Below are 14926 nucleotides of genomic sequence, written 5' to 3'. Positions count from 1 at the left end.
CTGAATTTGTTTACCAAAACGCTGTGGAATGGGTTGATAAAACAGCATTATTCATTTCTTCTTAAGATCTCCTGTAAAGCGTAGATCTTGGTGGGCAGAATTAAGTGCTTTGGGAAGGATGAAACTAAGCTGGGATCCCTCCCTTCAGAGAAACACTTTTGGATGGAAAAACCAAGACCTGAAGTTAATTCAATTACATTTTGATGGGGAGAGAGGTTACCGCACGTAGCTGAAATGAAAACAGCTTTGGAGCGTGTGGCACTGGATGTAAACAGAGCCATTTGCTCAGCTTTTACCTGTAGGAAGGTTAACCCAGACGTGAGCAGTTGTTTCAGGTATGTGACAGTGCCATTCCTACAAAGCCCACGTGGACTTAAACAGTTCAACAATAGACCGTAAACGGGCTTTAAAACCAAAGCAATCTGGGTATGGTGTGCAGATTTTGTGTTAGGTATTATAAAAGAACTCATGCCCTGATGTGTGTGTTCCAAACATCGGGACTGCTTTGTAGCTCTGTAGATGACACAGCTTCATTTTTCTACTGAGAAATCTTAAGATCGAGACATCTGTAATCACATATAAATTTAGAAGCTGCCTTCTTACGAACAAGGGTTTTGTTTAATGCTACTTCGTTCTTATTTGCACGTTCCCATTTTTGCCTTATAAACAACCTTGTTCGCGGAGCGCTCGTGATGCGCAGATGTTCATTTTATTGCATTATTTTGTCTGGAAACGCACTGGAAGTCTCTTCATTGCCCCGTTTCTGTTCTTCAGGATGACTGGTTGTTGCGTGCATTTCATTAGGAAGCAGCAGCAATAATTGGACACCTCGTGGGCTGCGGGGGGATGGAGCGGAGCGGGGGCTGCCAGGCTGCCTGCTGAGCCTCCTGAGCGCACAGGGCTTTGCGTGGCAGTCTGGTCTTATAATTAATTGCATTTTTATAATGAATAGTGACTTTCAATAGCACAAATTAACCATCTTTCACACAACCGCAACACAATTTGATGGGAGAAGCCCTGGTCTAAACTTTTCTTTTAGAATACACCCATAAGGGAGGAGCTTTTCCTCACCGTGTAACTCAGCGCTGCTGTTGCAGTTCCTTCATTTGGAGAACAAAAGCATAAAGGTTCTGCCTCTAAAGGGTAACATGGGTCATGGGAGGTTTGCAAGGATGCTGCGTGGATTTATGCTGTAAGCATTCTTGGGTGTTGTTTTCCACCGTAACAGTTGTCTTCATTGTTTCCCTTCCCATTCTCCTTGCATGGCCATCCAGTATGGTTACATATCTTCTGTTTGGGCTTGTGTGGTTACAGTAATTTATTTCAGAACTTGCCTTTATGTTTCATTGCGCCCTTCCCCACATTCAGTAACACTGTGGGTTTGTTCAGAGGTGGCGGAAGACCTTGAGAAGCACAGTTCTCTGTTTTGATGATGTCTCAAGATGAAAAGAATGGCACTAGACTTTAATGGTCATTAAGGGGGGAAGCATCCAACAGTTGACACTTCAGTTTATTCCTTGAATTCTAATTAACAAGAGATGTGGAGAAAAGAATCTTTTGGATATTTAGGTATTTGGATAAAGGACTCTGGAGACTCTTGCAGACCCCATGAGGGCTGTGCCTGGTGTGATCATTAGTTGTGCGGAACAGGGGATGAGGGAAATACAATAACAGTGTTTGTGAGGGCATCGGGTATATGAAGTGTGTGTGCATGTGTATGGATAGAACTAAAACCAATTGTGAAGAGCTGGAAGAAGACTGTGGGATTTTGAATGACTGGTCATAAAGCTAAGCATAGGTATGTGTGGGATTTTCTGCTTGGGAAGAGGTAAGAATTCTTCCCTTAGGAGTTGCTAGGAATGCATGAGACCAAAGGTTTGAAGACTAGTATGGTGGGATGTATCACAGTATCACAGTCTCATGTAGGTTGGAAGAGACCTTCCTGCCTTGGTTGTGTTCAGGAACCTCCTGCAGACAAAGCTCAGAAGCATCTTTATGCAAACACTCCGTAATTAGTTTTCCTTACTTAACATTAACCTTCTATTAACTTCATAGAGATGTTTTCTGCAGCAAAGACTTAGTTTAGTCCCGGTCTACAATATTTACTGGGCTTCATCGTAAACCATGATCGGGGCTTAGGGTGGAATTCTGTGCATAGAAATAGTTTGCAGAGCAAAATTTCCTATTATGTTTTTGTACCTTACAAAGTGCAGGGGGAAAAGAAATGAGTGTGCTGTCGTGTTTTTTAATGGAGACTGAAGATTTAAACCTGTTTAGTCTTGGATGGTGAGCTAGTATCAATAAGGTCCCATTTGTGTCCTCAGTTCAAAGACATATTTTAGTTATTTCATGGGTGGGTTTTTTGTTTTTTTGGTTTTTTTTTTTTGCAGTGTCATCTTTGGATATTTCATAGAATCATAGAGTGGCCTGGGTTGAAAAGTATCTCAAAGATCATCTGGTTTCAACCCCCTGCTGTGTGCAGGGTCACCAGCCACCAGCCCAGGCTGCCCAGAGCCACATCCAGCCTGGCCTTGAATGCCTGCAGGGATGGGGCATCCACAGCCTCCTTGGGCAACCTGTTCCAGTGCGTCACCACCCTTTAGGAAATATACTTCTAGGAAATCTGAAAACTGTGTCTTGGAACAGCGTGGTCACCTGTGATTCTGTTGAGATTTAGGCTGGTTAGTAGTATGCTAGTGCCATTTGACAAAGAATGTGTTGAAAGAGAGGGAAGGATGTCTCGATACGATGGTCAACTTCTGTTAAGGTTGAAGGACTTCTAAGCTAATAAGCACATACCTGAGTTCAACCATTGTACGTCTGGAAAGTAGGTCTGTATTACATGAATTTATTTCTGTTCTTTTTTAATTCTAGTGTCCCAATGTAATATCAGCTTGAAGAAGCAGAGGAGTCGAAGTATCTTTAGCACCTTATTCTGCTGCTTTCGTGACTACAATGTCGAACCACCATCTACCAACAGCACCAGTGCTCTTCCTCCTTTGGTGGAGGAGAATGGAGGACTTCAGAAGGTCAGACTCTTCTCTTACTCTGCTTTCCAAAGGTCTTTAGTAACTGAGGTTTAACTAAGTGCTACTAAATGTTTGTCTCAGCAGGTTTGCCTCATGAATAATAAGCTGATGGGGAACTGCTGATAGTATCCATTCAGCTGCAATTTACAACCAACTTTTCTCTGAATTTATCATATGAAAATAACATTTAAGACCCGAGTACGATGTTCTAAAAATGGAGACTTCCCATAACACTCCAGATGCCAAGTTGTTTCCTGGTTTTAGTTCTCTTTTGCAAATAAGGGAAGATTGAAGTATTTCACATTAAAGCGTAGCGAAGCTGCTTTGAATGTCACTTGAAAGTGTTTCCAGTGACATAAAAACAGCCCAATAATGGAGAGAACTGTCATCCTTTTGACTTTTTTTTAACCACTCCACCTGTGTTTAATGCACACTGAGTCCAGAAGTATCAGCTTTTGGTCTTCTGGCTATAGAAGAATCCTTTATTTATAGGGTTGTTTACCTAATCAGTCAATTCACTTTAAACTTTCAGCACTTTAAAGCTTTGTGTGTTAAGAGCAGCAGGTTACTGTGAGTTCTAGTGATTAAACTGCTTTGACGTGCACATAAAATCATGTCACATAAGTTTCTTGTGTTGCCTTTCAACCTGATGATATCGAGTGGATTTGCATTATATTACTGAAGGATTTGAGTTCAGTGTGAACATAGGAATGCCATCTTTTTCCTAATCTCCAAACTCCACTTGTGCTGTGCTTTAAGCTGAAAGATCTTTCCCCTTCTATTTTTAAGAGACTGCAAGAACAGATGTATCTATGATGGGAAGTAATCCCATAATAATAAATAAGTTCCTAACTTTTCACTTCTGCTCTACCCACTAGCTCTATGGATTTGATGCTGCTCATTTCCTGCCTGCTTTGCCCACTCCTGGGTTTGGGTTATTGTTTGATTTGTTTCAATTTTTTTTTCTTAATGTGGAGGAAGAGAGGAAAGGAAAGCAAGAGAGGAAAGACCAAGAATATACTTGGGGAGGGGGGGAAGCAGGGTGTGAGGGCACTGAAAAATTCCTCTGCCAAGAAGAGGAATTGTATGTTTATTTTAATGGCTTTTTTTCCCTTAGCCAAGGTGCATTTCAGCTGAAGTGAGGGATATCTAACTTGGGTATGCTAAAGGAAAGCTGAGAATAGTGTGGAGCGTGTATGTGCTTGTTCACCTTAAAAAGAAAGTAAATGGGAAACTGGTGAAGTTTCCTTTTCCTGCTGTGTTGGTGGGCAGATGAGAGTCATAGGTAAGGGTGACAGCAAAACTGCAAGTAGGAGAAAAACAAGCCAAGTGTTGTAAAGAAATACACAGAGAACTTGAGCTCCAATGCTCTGGAAGCAAAATATCCAGAGTACAAAATGTAAAACATCCCATGACTTCCTAAATAGCATCTTAGCCTTGAGCGAGTGATTGCATGTGTGTTTGCACAGGTTTCCATCCTCGTGCTGCACCGCCTCAGTGGTTGTGCAATTCTGAGTGAGTCCAAAACACGAATCACAGAATGCACAGTTATCAGACTATGGCATAACTGGGTGGGAACGTCCAATGAATACCTTGCAATAATAAATTATTTGGAGTTCATTTTATTCAAACACAACAAAACAGCCTCAGTCGCGTAGAGTTCTTTGTAGAAAGGAAATGAGCACTGCTGAGTTTTGGGGTCATTCTCACTGAGTGCAAATAGGTCTGTAACAATTCTATTCTACGTGCAAGGCTGCAGTCTAATAAGCTCTGTGTGCTTTTCTGTGTCGCTTTTATATTCAGTGCTAACGTGGTTAGTGTAAGCATGAAATTCTTTCCAAGACAGAAAAACAGCATGGAAGATTAGGATGTATTTGAATGTTCTCACTCTGTGAGGACTGTGCTTTCTCCCAGTAGAGCTTTGTTCTAGAGCTGTGCAGGCAGGTTGGGTTTGATCGAGTCACAAGTGATTTGGAGGTGATTTGTTAACTGGAGGCAAGTACACGCATCAGTGTAATTGAGTTTCGCTAAATTAGTGAAAATAAACATCCAGAAAGGGGCAGAACGACCAGGTTTGGAGGAGAAAGGATTGCTCCATAACATGCTGCTTAAACTCTTCTGATGTTTACTTAAAGCTTTCATTGTACTAATCTGCCTGCCAGATTAGAATAGTCGAGATTCTGTTGAGCAGCTGTTCAGATGGTCACTTCATTACCTCTGCTATTAATTATTGATCGCCTCCCAAGTGACCTCTGACCATGGTGCAGTGCTTCGTGTATCCTTCAGAGAAGAGGAAATTGCACAACGATGTTAAATAGTTACTATTAGAATCTGGAGTGTAAAATGGCTTGGATGTGCTTTCCTTCTGCCTTTGTTGTTTATTGGAACTGTTATATGGAAACCAGTGGTAAAAACTGGAGGGGAAGATAAAGAAAGTGAGAAAGCTTCAGCTGCTTTCATAGAAATTCAGCGTTCTGCATTGCTTCAGGCATAGTCGTGAATTGGTGTGACAAGCTTCCTTCCTTCTAATTAGGAGTCTCAAGTCTTTCCATGTTAACCTGCTGTAAAGCAAGGAAAGCAGCAAAAGGTATTTTATAAAGCAGTTGAGAACACGGTTCAGAGGTTTTGCTCAGAGGTATTGTGCTGATTTTTCTATAGTTATTTCATTTTTTTTTGCTGTGTTAGGGGGAAAAAAATACTTCCAGTAGTGGTTTACCAAACGGTGTGAGTTGATTCTGCTTGGCAAGTTAAATGTCACGTCATTTCTTCATAGGATTGGAAGAGATGCCAAACTGAGCGTGGTTTCAAATAAGGGAGTCTTACAGCACTGACTTTTATTCCATTAGGAAACATTAAAAAATAAAAGGCCCTAAAACTTCTTTAAGTATTGAGTTCACTTTTGAGACTTTTACTCACAGAGCAGCTGCTTGTCCAAGTGTGATGCTAATCCTGGTAACAAACGGTCCACTCTCTGTCTAATGTTTCAATACAACATTTCTCAATAGTAACTTGTATTTACTGAAACCCTTCGATGTATTTTTTTTTTTCTTCGAATGCAGCAGCACTTTAAATGCACCACAAAGGTATGTTCTAAGATGTGATGTCTATTAAAGTGGGTATATCATCCTGCCTGCAGCTCGGATGCAGAGTCAGATGTGTCGTTGGGAGCACACAGTGTTCAGCCTTCTAAAATCCTGGCTCATTTTTTCCTGCCTTCTCAGCAGTGGAAAGTTTGCCAAGACCAGCCAGTTTTATGGGGCAGCAGCATTGGGAGAGGGGGAGTGTTTGTTCAGAACAAGCTCGGATCTCAACTTCTGTTCTTCAGTTAGAGGTTTGACCCAATAGGTGTCAATTCTGAGCATGCTGTTGTGTTGTTTCATTCTGGACAAGTTCGCTACCTGCATTTTGAAACATTTGGAGATGCTGGTGCCATCTGCAAACTTCAAGGAAGAGCTAGGTAGGAAAAAAAAGAGCAAACTCACTTGGCTTTCCAGTCCTGGTGAGATAATGGGACACCAACATCTCCCAGCACTTCACCATTTCACTTACAGCCCAATTCCTCTGCAGTAATTTCTGCTTTGGTTTCACAGTTGTGTACGATTGGACACACAGCTTGTCTAGAGCATGAATGAAGGAAAAGTTCTTTATATTTCTTGGATCAGGGAGAATGCTTCGATCCACGCTCAATGAGGAAGAAGACAGAATTAGATGAAAGTTCATTCTGGGGACAGCAGCTGTCCCTGCTGCTTCCTCTATTACAAGAATGAAGCCAGAAAGGTCAAGTCCTTGAATTTCTACCTCACCCATCCTAACCACTACAAAAGTAAGGTGTCTTTCCCCCCGCTGCTTTCTGATGCAGGATGCTGCCATCTCCAAAGTCATGTTGGAAAGCTTATTTTGGTGACCTGTTGTCACGTCTCCGACACTCTTCAAGGAATCTGCTTCAGGGATGTATTTTAAAATACACTTGGAAATGCAGAGGAAAGGAAAGAATCTTCTCTTCCATCTGAATATGGTTCACCAGAGGGAAGAAAACAGACCTTGTAGGGAACATGTTATTGAGATCTGGAGGAGTGTCTCCTTCATCCAGCAGACACAGATGAGCAGCAGCAGTTGCTCTTTGTTCACAGGCTGTTCTCAAACAAGCAAAATGTTGCGGTTCATCTCTTGATGGTCATTGGTGCCCCGTGTTAACATAGACAGCATTAACTTACAGATGCAGTACTGAAAACGCTGCGTCTCCAAACAACTCCAACCAGATCAGGGGAAAGAGGAGATTTATCACTGTATGTACTGTGTGAAATAAAAGCCAGAGGTCAGTGGCCGAGCAAATCAGTTTCTGTATATCTTAGTGATGCAGTGGGGAAGTTTTGGCACTCTGAGTTCGTCTTTGTCCTGTTGTAGCATCAGGGGCTTGTAGAAAGGCTTCAGCAAATGCATTTATCTGTCACTGCTTCAAATGATAGCGTTATGACCTACTTCCCTTCCGGTGCCAGGAAATGAAGCAGGACACTCCTAAAAGTTTCTCATAGCAGAATTGTTTTCAAAGAACATCTGTATGTTCATGGCTACTTACACTTCAACAGCAGACTCCCATATGTATCTTTCTGCTTGTTTTTCCAAGCACTGTCATAACCATTTTGGGTTTTGCATATGTACTTTTAGGGTTCCATCTAGGGAATTCACTTCTTTTACTTCATGGTTTAATAAATCCTGCAAGAAAAACAGAAGCATGATGCAAGAGCTTTATCAACTTAATTCTAGATTCACATGAAAGTCAGCCTTACAGTAATCTATGGGGCACAGTTCTTGTTTCAATAGACTGCCAAAGCAACAAGCTACTTAGACAGCGATGACTGCCTCTTGAAGTTTGTGGGAAAGCCTGATGTGATACTCGGATGTTTTTGTGCCCACCATTAAGATAATCTTTTACTGTAACAGCAGTGATGTCTCTGTCTTATGCTGATCTCATCTGTTGATGGAAGAGAAGCTCCAGTTGTGTTTCATTCTACGACAGGATGGAAAGAGAGGAGAAAAAAAAACACAACACATAGTTCAAAGTCAGTACTGCATAACCCTATCCTTGGTAGTGGTCTGTTCCCGGGCCAACCAATCTGACCAGCACCTACTCAGGTCCAGTCTTCTCTCAAATGGCACATGGACTTCAGATGATGCTCCAACAAGCTCTAAAAGTAAGCGTGTGTTGTGGTACTACCCAGCATGAGAAGGAAACATGAAGTTGGCTAAGGTCCTGGCTGTCGTCTTGCACACTAAAAGAAGGTTGTGGGAAGTACTGATGCTTCTGCCTCTTGTTGGCTGAAGGAGGTGGGATTCTTTGGCTTGTCATCCATCCATTGATCTTGGTCGTTAGCTGTTGCTTAATTAATGCTGTCTTTTCTGAGACAGTCATCCCAAACAAAGTGAACTTGAAAAGTTCTGTTGTGCTACCAAGATCTGGCTGAGCCTCTGGAGCTGCAGTGAAAATGGATAAATATACCCACTGGTAGACCTTAAAGCTGAAAAAGTTACAGTAAATACAGGTGCTTTCTTATGATCATCTCTTTTTAATTACAGCATGGGTTGTACCAGTCCAGTCTCCTAAAAACCATGAATACCAATATACTAACCAATCATTACAGCAACTACAACGCAAGGTCCTGTTTTTGTTTTTATTTTTACCCTGATTTCTTGAATACTTTGAACTTTGGTTTAAAATGTTTTGAGTGCTACGTTTACTGCTTCAGACCTTTGTTCTACCCTTTAAAAGCCATTACCCTTACAGTGATTTTTTTTCTTTTTCCCCAGGGTGACCAGATGCAGGTCATGCCTATACCAAGTGTATGTATTTTTATCCCTTTTTCTTTTCATAATTTTCATAACCTTTGCTTTGAGTCCTCTTACGTTGCAGCCTAACAGGTCTGTTTTGTGTTGCATGTTAACAGAAGGATTTTGTGTTCTGTCTGCTATGTTGTATACTCAGAGATGAACTGAACCACGCATGTCCACAGACTAAAAGAAGGGTTTGGGTTTTACGTGACTTTCAGCTTTCATCTCAGCTAAACTTGTTTCTGGCTTTCTGTCCTTTTGAAAATGCATGAAGTAGTTTGAGAGTTAAGGTTGCTTCCTTCAATAGTGTGTTGAAACGAGAGGGAAGCAGAGTTCTGTGCCTGTAGCTGCATTACTCTGCTTGTTGGAGATGATGCACTCATTATCAGCTCTTGTTTTATGGCCCTTAGTATTCCTGCTTATCTTCCCTAGATTAAACGTGGAATGCTATTAGGCATTTGAATTATTTTTCAAACCTAAATAAAAGAAAAAAAAGTCCTTCAAACCGAAGCTTTTAATTTAATGAGATGTGACCATTTTTGGTCAAGAAAGCTGTTCTTTTTCGACTTGTTTTTATGAAGACTTAGGCTTTTTAAAAGCTGGACATACTTCTTTGAGCTCCTTTGCTGTTTATAAGGCTTTATTATTGCAGAGCTTTCCAGGAAATAGCACACCAGTGCTGGTGTGTGGAGCTGTTGACACAGTGCTCTTTCTGAAGCTCCTTGGTAGTCCTAAAGAGCTGAGTATTCCCCAACATAGCATTTTTTTCCCCCCTCTTTTCCTTCCTTCTCATGTAACCCAACATTACAAGGGCTCCTCTAAGAGCCCTCAGTGCTGCAGGGCAGCAGTGTCAGGAGACTGGGAAAACTGCAGCGCTCCTTCCCCCCTACTTGGGCTTTGTAAGAGCTGTTAGAAACCACTCTTTGTTCCCCACTTACTATTTCTAGTATGAGGTTATTTTTAAAGCCAGGTAGGACGGGGCCCTGGGCAGCCTGATCCTGGTAGTTGGGAGCCCTGCCTACAGTTGGTGGGATGGAGCTCAGTGGTCTTTAAGTCCTTTCCAACCTAAATCATTCTGTGATTCCATCTTACGTGGCTAAATGCCTATGTGTGTGTGTGTATAAATACACATACATAATTTCTATATGTGCAAGCTGGAAATAAAAAGCTTCAGGTATATGAAAATACCAATTTCTGAATGATAAGACTGATTGCTAAAGTCCTCTGTGTACTCACTGTGTGCTGCTCAGTCAAGGCAGTGCTGCTGTCCTGGCAGCCATTTGAATGTACAATTTGTTCTGGCTGTGCTCTGAACTACAATTAAGTGTTACCCAATAGTGGATGTCAGTGTTAATGAAAGAAGACCTCAAGAAGAAAGTTTTTAAACTACAGATGAGTACAGCCTTGTCAGACTCAGTCATGAAATTAGAAGCTGTGCTAGAGCTCCATCTTGGTGATGGCAAAGCAGTGCTTTACTAGGCATGGGGAGTGGTAGGAAAACAAGGGATTCATGAGGCTTCTGTTTTCTTTTTTCTGTTGCTGAGGGACTGTTTAACATACAGAAGACAAGACAGAGTGGGGATCTTATGCTTGTAAAGATCTAAAAAGATCTGTATTCCTAGCACTTTAAGGCAGCAAAATTAACTTATCTTCTCTGGAATGGCATGTGATTCTCAGGGTGCAGATCATTCCTCTCCTCCTGTGCCATCTGATGCCCTCTCTATGCAGCAGGACCTGCCTGCTGCCAAGGGAGCAGTGCCCGCTGGTGGCTGTATGACATTTGTGGCCCTGCTGTTTCTTCCTGTCACTCCAGGCCAGCACACAACACTGTGTCACCTTCTAAATACAGACCCAAATGTGCTGTGTATAGAATCCTGGAATCACAGCATGGTTTGGATTGGAAGATATCTTAATGCTCGTTCAGTTCCAGCCCTTGCCATGGGCTAATTGCCTCCCACCAGCTCAGGCTGCCAAGGACCCCATCCAGCCTGTCCCTGAGCACACCTCCAAGGATGGGGTACTCACAGCTCTCTGTGCAGCAGAGTCAGTGCCTCACTGCCCTCCCAGTAAAGAATTGTTTCCTAACATCCAACCTGGATCTCCACTCTTGTACTCTAAAACCACTTCCCCTTGTCCTATTGCTGTTAAACCTCCCTTTGAGTAATGTAAGGCCACAGCGAGGTTTCCCCAGAGCCTTTTTTTCTCCAAGCTGACCACCCCCGAGCTCCCTCAGCCTTCCTGCACAGCAGGGGCACTCCAGCCCTCTGAGCATCTCCGTGAGCTCCTCTGGATGTTCTCCCACTGTTCCAGTCCCTCTTGTGCTGGGGGCCCAGGCCTGGGCACAGTGCTCTATGTGGGGCCCCTCCAGGGCAGAGCAGAGTGGGACAGTCCCCTTCCTCTCCCTGCTGCTGCCCTCTGTTTATGCAGCCCAGGATGCTGTTGTCTGTGCTCATATCTGGGATTTCCATGACATTAAAAGGCCAAAATTAAAGCAGTCCTTTTTGCTGATGTTGCAGGGGCTGTTTGTTCCTAGTGCAGGAGCCCAGAGGTTAGCTTGGAGATGCTCTTCAGTCTGTAATTAAGACCTATTAATGCAGAAATGTTCTCGATGCTCTGCTACGTGAGGACATGGATGAGGAATGGGCTGTTTGAGTTGTATGTATTACACATACCAGCAGAAAATCTTTTAGACAGAGAGCGAGGTCGGTGGCAATTAAATTGGACCTTTACTTTTTATAGGGTGCATCACAAACGTAATCGCTTCGAGTGTTTAGAGAATTCCTCAGTGGCTCAGAAAAGAGCACTGCTCACTCTCATTAAATGTTCATGTTGAAGCCCTGGTCAGAATACAAGGTTTTCTGTAGGTTTATCATGAGATACATACACTGCATCAGTGCAGGGTATCTTCTGCTGAAATCAGTTCTCTAGGTATTAATTGCATAATTAATTGATTATTTTTTTTTTGGAGGGGGAGGGGAAGTGCTGAAAAGCGATGAGTTTTCTGGGGTGAAATAAATACAAACCTGGGTAACTGAGAAGGCAGATGGAAGCACAAAGCAATGCACGTGCACCTAATTAAATACATTAGAAATATCCTTTAGCATTTTGCCTCTGTTTAAAATCCGAGTGAAGGAATGGGACTGGAAGGAGCCTTCAGAATCCCTGCAGAAGTCAAAGCTTAGCGCTGGGATATCTGTGTTTCACTTGCATTTTGATAACTTCTTGTTTTAAGCTTTTCCAGAAGCAAGTCTGTGAGCTGCCTGCCTCACAGTTGTCCCTCCCATCTCTTGGCAGCTGGGTTTTAATGGGAAGATGTTCGCTTATGTTGGAGCACTTGGTGCCCAACTGCTGGAGAAGCTGTTAGCTACAGAGTGCAACCAGAACTGAACTGGAGGGAGCCTGAACAGTGAGCTAATGCTCTGTGCTTGGGCTAGGCAACATTTTCAGTACCCAGAGGATTAATTCTGCTTTCTGCATGGTCCTGCAGAGAAGAAAGGTTCTGATTGCTTTATATAGCAAATTGTTTGAAAGGTTTGTGTTGAGCAGCTGTTCTGCCTTCAGCCAGGAGCCCTGTTTTCCTGCTCCCCTCCTCTCCTTTCATTGGGCAGTATACAATTTCCATGGGACTTTAAGAGTTCAGCCGTCATTTCTGTGCAAGGTCAGTTAGCTGATCAGCTCTGAGACCTGCCTGGAACGCAGGAATCCCAAACACCGACAAGTTTAAAAGCTTTAACTTGTATACAGTTTATTTCTCGTTGGCATTGAGGCCCAAGCTGGGACTTGCAGTTCTGAGATACTACAGGTTGTTTTTCTACTGAATTCCACGGAGGACTGTAGTATCTTGGAGAGGATTATGTAGTGAATGTGAGTTGCTGTTTGTTGCAGTTAAATACTCTTAATAGACTTAAATATTTTTAAAGCCCACATGTTAAAATAGAATTATCAAAGGCAACTGTTCACAGTAATTACAACTCCTCTTGTTTGCAGTCCCTGCAGCTTCAGAGCAGTTTCCACATCCCTGGTAGATTATCAGGCAGTGAATGTGTTTTCCAAGTTGAAAGCAACAGAGATGCAGGATTTGAAAGAGAAAGATGCGTTTCTTCTATTCATATGTGCAAGCAGGTGCTTCTGAAAACAGGAGCAAGTGGAATTCAAAGCCCAAGCACATAGGAAGGCTGACCTGCCAGGGATTTCAGGTTCTATGAGGCAAAGGTGCTCGTGTCTTTATAGCCTTTTGTATATGTATGTGCATCCTTTTTCTGATGGCAGGTGAACAAGATTCCAGAGAAAGAGCAAAGATAACTGTGAAATTAGTGTTCACGTTTGTCATGTACATGTTTCTATTTAGAGTCTATTTCCATATATTTTCCATATTAAGTTCACTCAAAAATTCACGCTAAATAGTAGGAGGCTTAAGAGTAGAAAGATGAAGGGAGCTATTTTGTCTTAAATATATGTATATATATATATTTATATATACATATATATGCTTAAGATATTTTGGGATGTAGCTGTATTTTTTACTTCTTCAAAGACAGACAAGAAACGTGCATCAGTAGATTCTGAAGATGATTGTCTTGAAAAGGGTGTGATTTTCATCTGATCAGCCCTAAGTTGCTTTAGATTATAAGTCTGTATCCTGACTATGAAAACTGTAGGTGGAGGGAGTGTCCTTTAGGTTCTCAATTAGGAGTGAAGAACCTACATTCCCTACCACTGACCTTCTGTGTTAGTGTGCTGCCAAGCAAAGAGAGCTCAGGCAGTTGTACAAGCAGTGTATATGTAGGACTTTATCACCTAGAAAGAGCATCCAGTAAATTCTGGTCCCATTGCATTATTGTGATGCATGCCTGCTTTAGAGGCATTAAGCAGCAGTGGTTTCTTCTTAAAGGCCACTGCTAATATGTGCTGGGAGAAAATATATTAAGACAAGTGGCTTGTAAGCAAGGCAGCTTCTATTTCACCAACTCGAGAAGCTGTTGTTGATGTTCATCGTAAGGAGCTCAGTCAGTTTCAGTGAGCCCTCCTAAAAATTGGCCAATCATTTATACTTTAGCTAAAGACGCTTCTATTTACATCCAGGATCTATTCTGTTAGTTACTTTATTTAAAGGAGAAGTAGCTAGGTATCACTGGCCAGCATCATTCAACTGGATGTGGCAATAAATCAGTGATTAGGGGAGAGCAGTCCTTGCTGCTGGGCTGTGAGCAGTAGTATCTTACTCACTGCTGTCACTGCTCTGTGCCAAGTGGTGACCTCAGATCTCCAAAAGCATCTCTACTAAAGGCAGTTGTACCCAAAAAGCACAAAGAAAGGATGGATGCATCCTTAGCAGAACAGCAGCACCCAAACAGAACAGTTAGAGAGACGGCAGGAGAGTGAAGTGAGTTCTTTATCAACTGATTTAGCTTCCTTTCGGTCTTGAGCTTCTGCTTATTGATACTACTCCATGGAACTAGTTCTTTTGCTCCATCAAAAAGGTCTCTTTAAGACAGAAATGTTTCAGCTCCAAGAGAAAAAGTTCCATTTCTGTTCTGTCAGAAAATAATTAGTCCGGAATAACTTAACCGTTGCAGGTTGGGATGTTAAATTGGGTGCTGAGCAATCAGAAGTCTGTGTGACTGCATTGCTTTGGAAAGAAAGTTCTTTCTTTGTGTAATTGCTGCCGTTATTGTAAGGGCAGCATGTGCTGAATAGTCTGGTTTAAGAGAACTTTCTTAACTCCATGTCTAATGCATTGATTCTAAGTGCAATCCATAAGAAAGCTCTCTGTCAGCACCCCTACAAGCGGTGAAAAGGAGAGTGGAGCCATGTTCATGGAGGACAAAATTACCTTCCTTCATGGCCAGTGTCTCCACTTGGGTGTCTTTAGCGGCCAACAGAATTTGTGTAGATGTCCATCTACATGATGTGGCCAGAAATAGTCCTGAAGGAGCAGGATAACAGCAGCAACTGAAACTGAAGTATTAGAAAGGGCCGCTGGGAGAAGATGTCAGTACATCAGACGTCCCACTTCTCACTGTTGCTTTTAATTAGTGGTGGTGTTTTGCCATTTTCATTTTGAGCGCTTT

The 14926-nt window shown here is 42.3% G+C and overlaps 1 protein-coding gene across 9 annotated transcripts in view; it reads left to right on the top strand.

Moving 5' to 3' along the window:
• CTDSPL (CTD small phosphatase like) overlaps window positions 1–14926 on the top strand; it is a 64776-nt gene that overhangs the window by 31086 nt on the left and 18764 nt on the right. For 5 of the 9 annotated variants that reach the window (XM_085539069.1, XM_015852922.3, XM_085539066.1 and 2 more), the window contains exon 2: window positions 2875–3029. In XM_085539069.1, coding sequence (XP_085395195.1) covers window positions 2875–3029 — 155 coding nt within the window. Of the gene's footprint in view, window positions 1–2874; window positions 3030–8834; window positions 8868–14926 lie in introns of all 9 variants that reach the window. The other 4 variants (XM_015852921.3, XM_015852919.2, XM_085539068.1 and 1 more) reach the window with 1 other exon arrangement.

Source organism: Coturnix japonica, chromosome 2 (assembly GCF_054131305.1).
Source record: "Coturnix japonica strain WE chromosome 2, WE-NBRP24, whole genome shotgun sequence".
In the NCBI taxonomy this organism is placed as follows: domain Eukaryota; kingdom Metazoa; phylum Chordata; class Aves; order Galliformes; family Phasianidae; genus Coturnix; species Coturnix japonica.
This window is presented reverse-complemented; position numbering and strand designations above follow the sequence as displayed.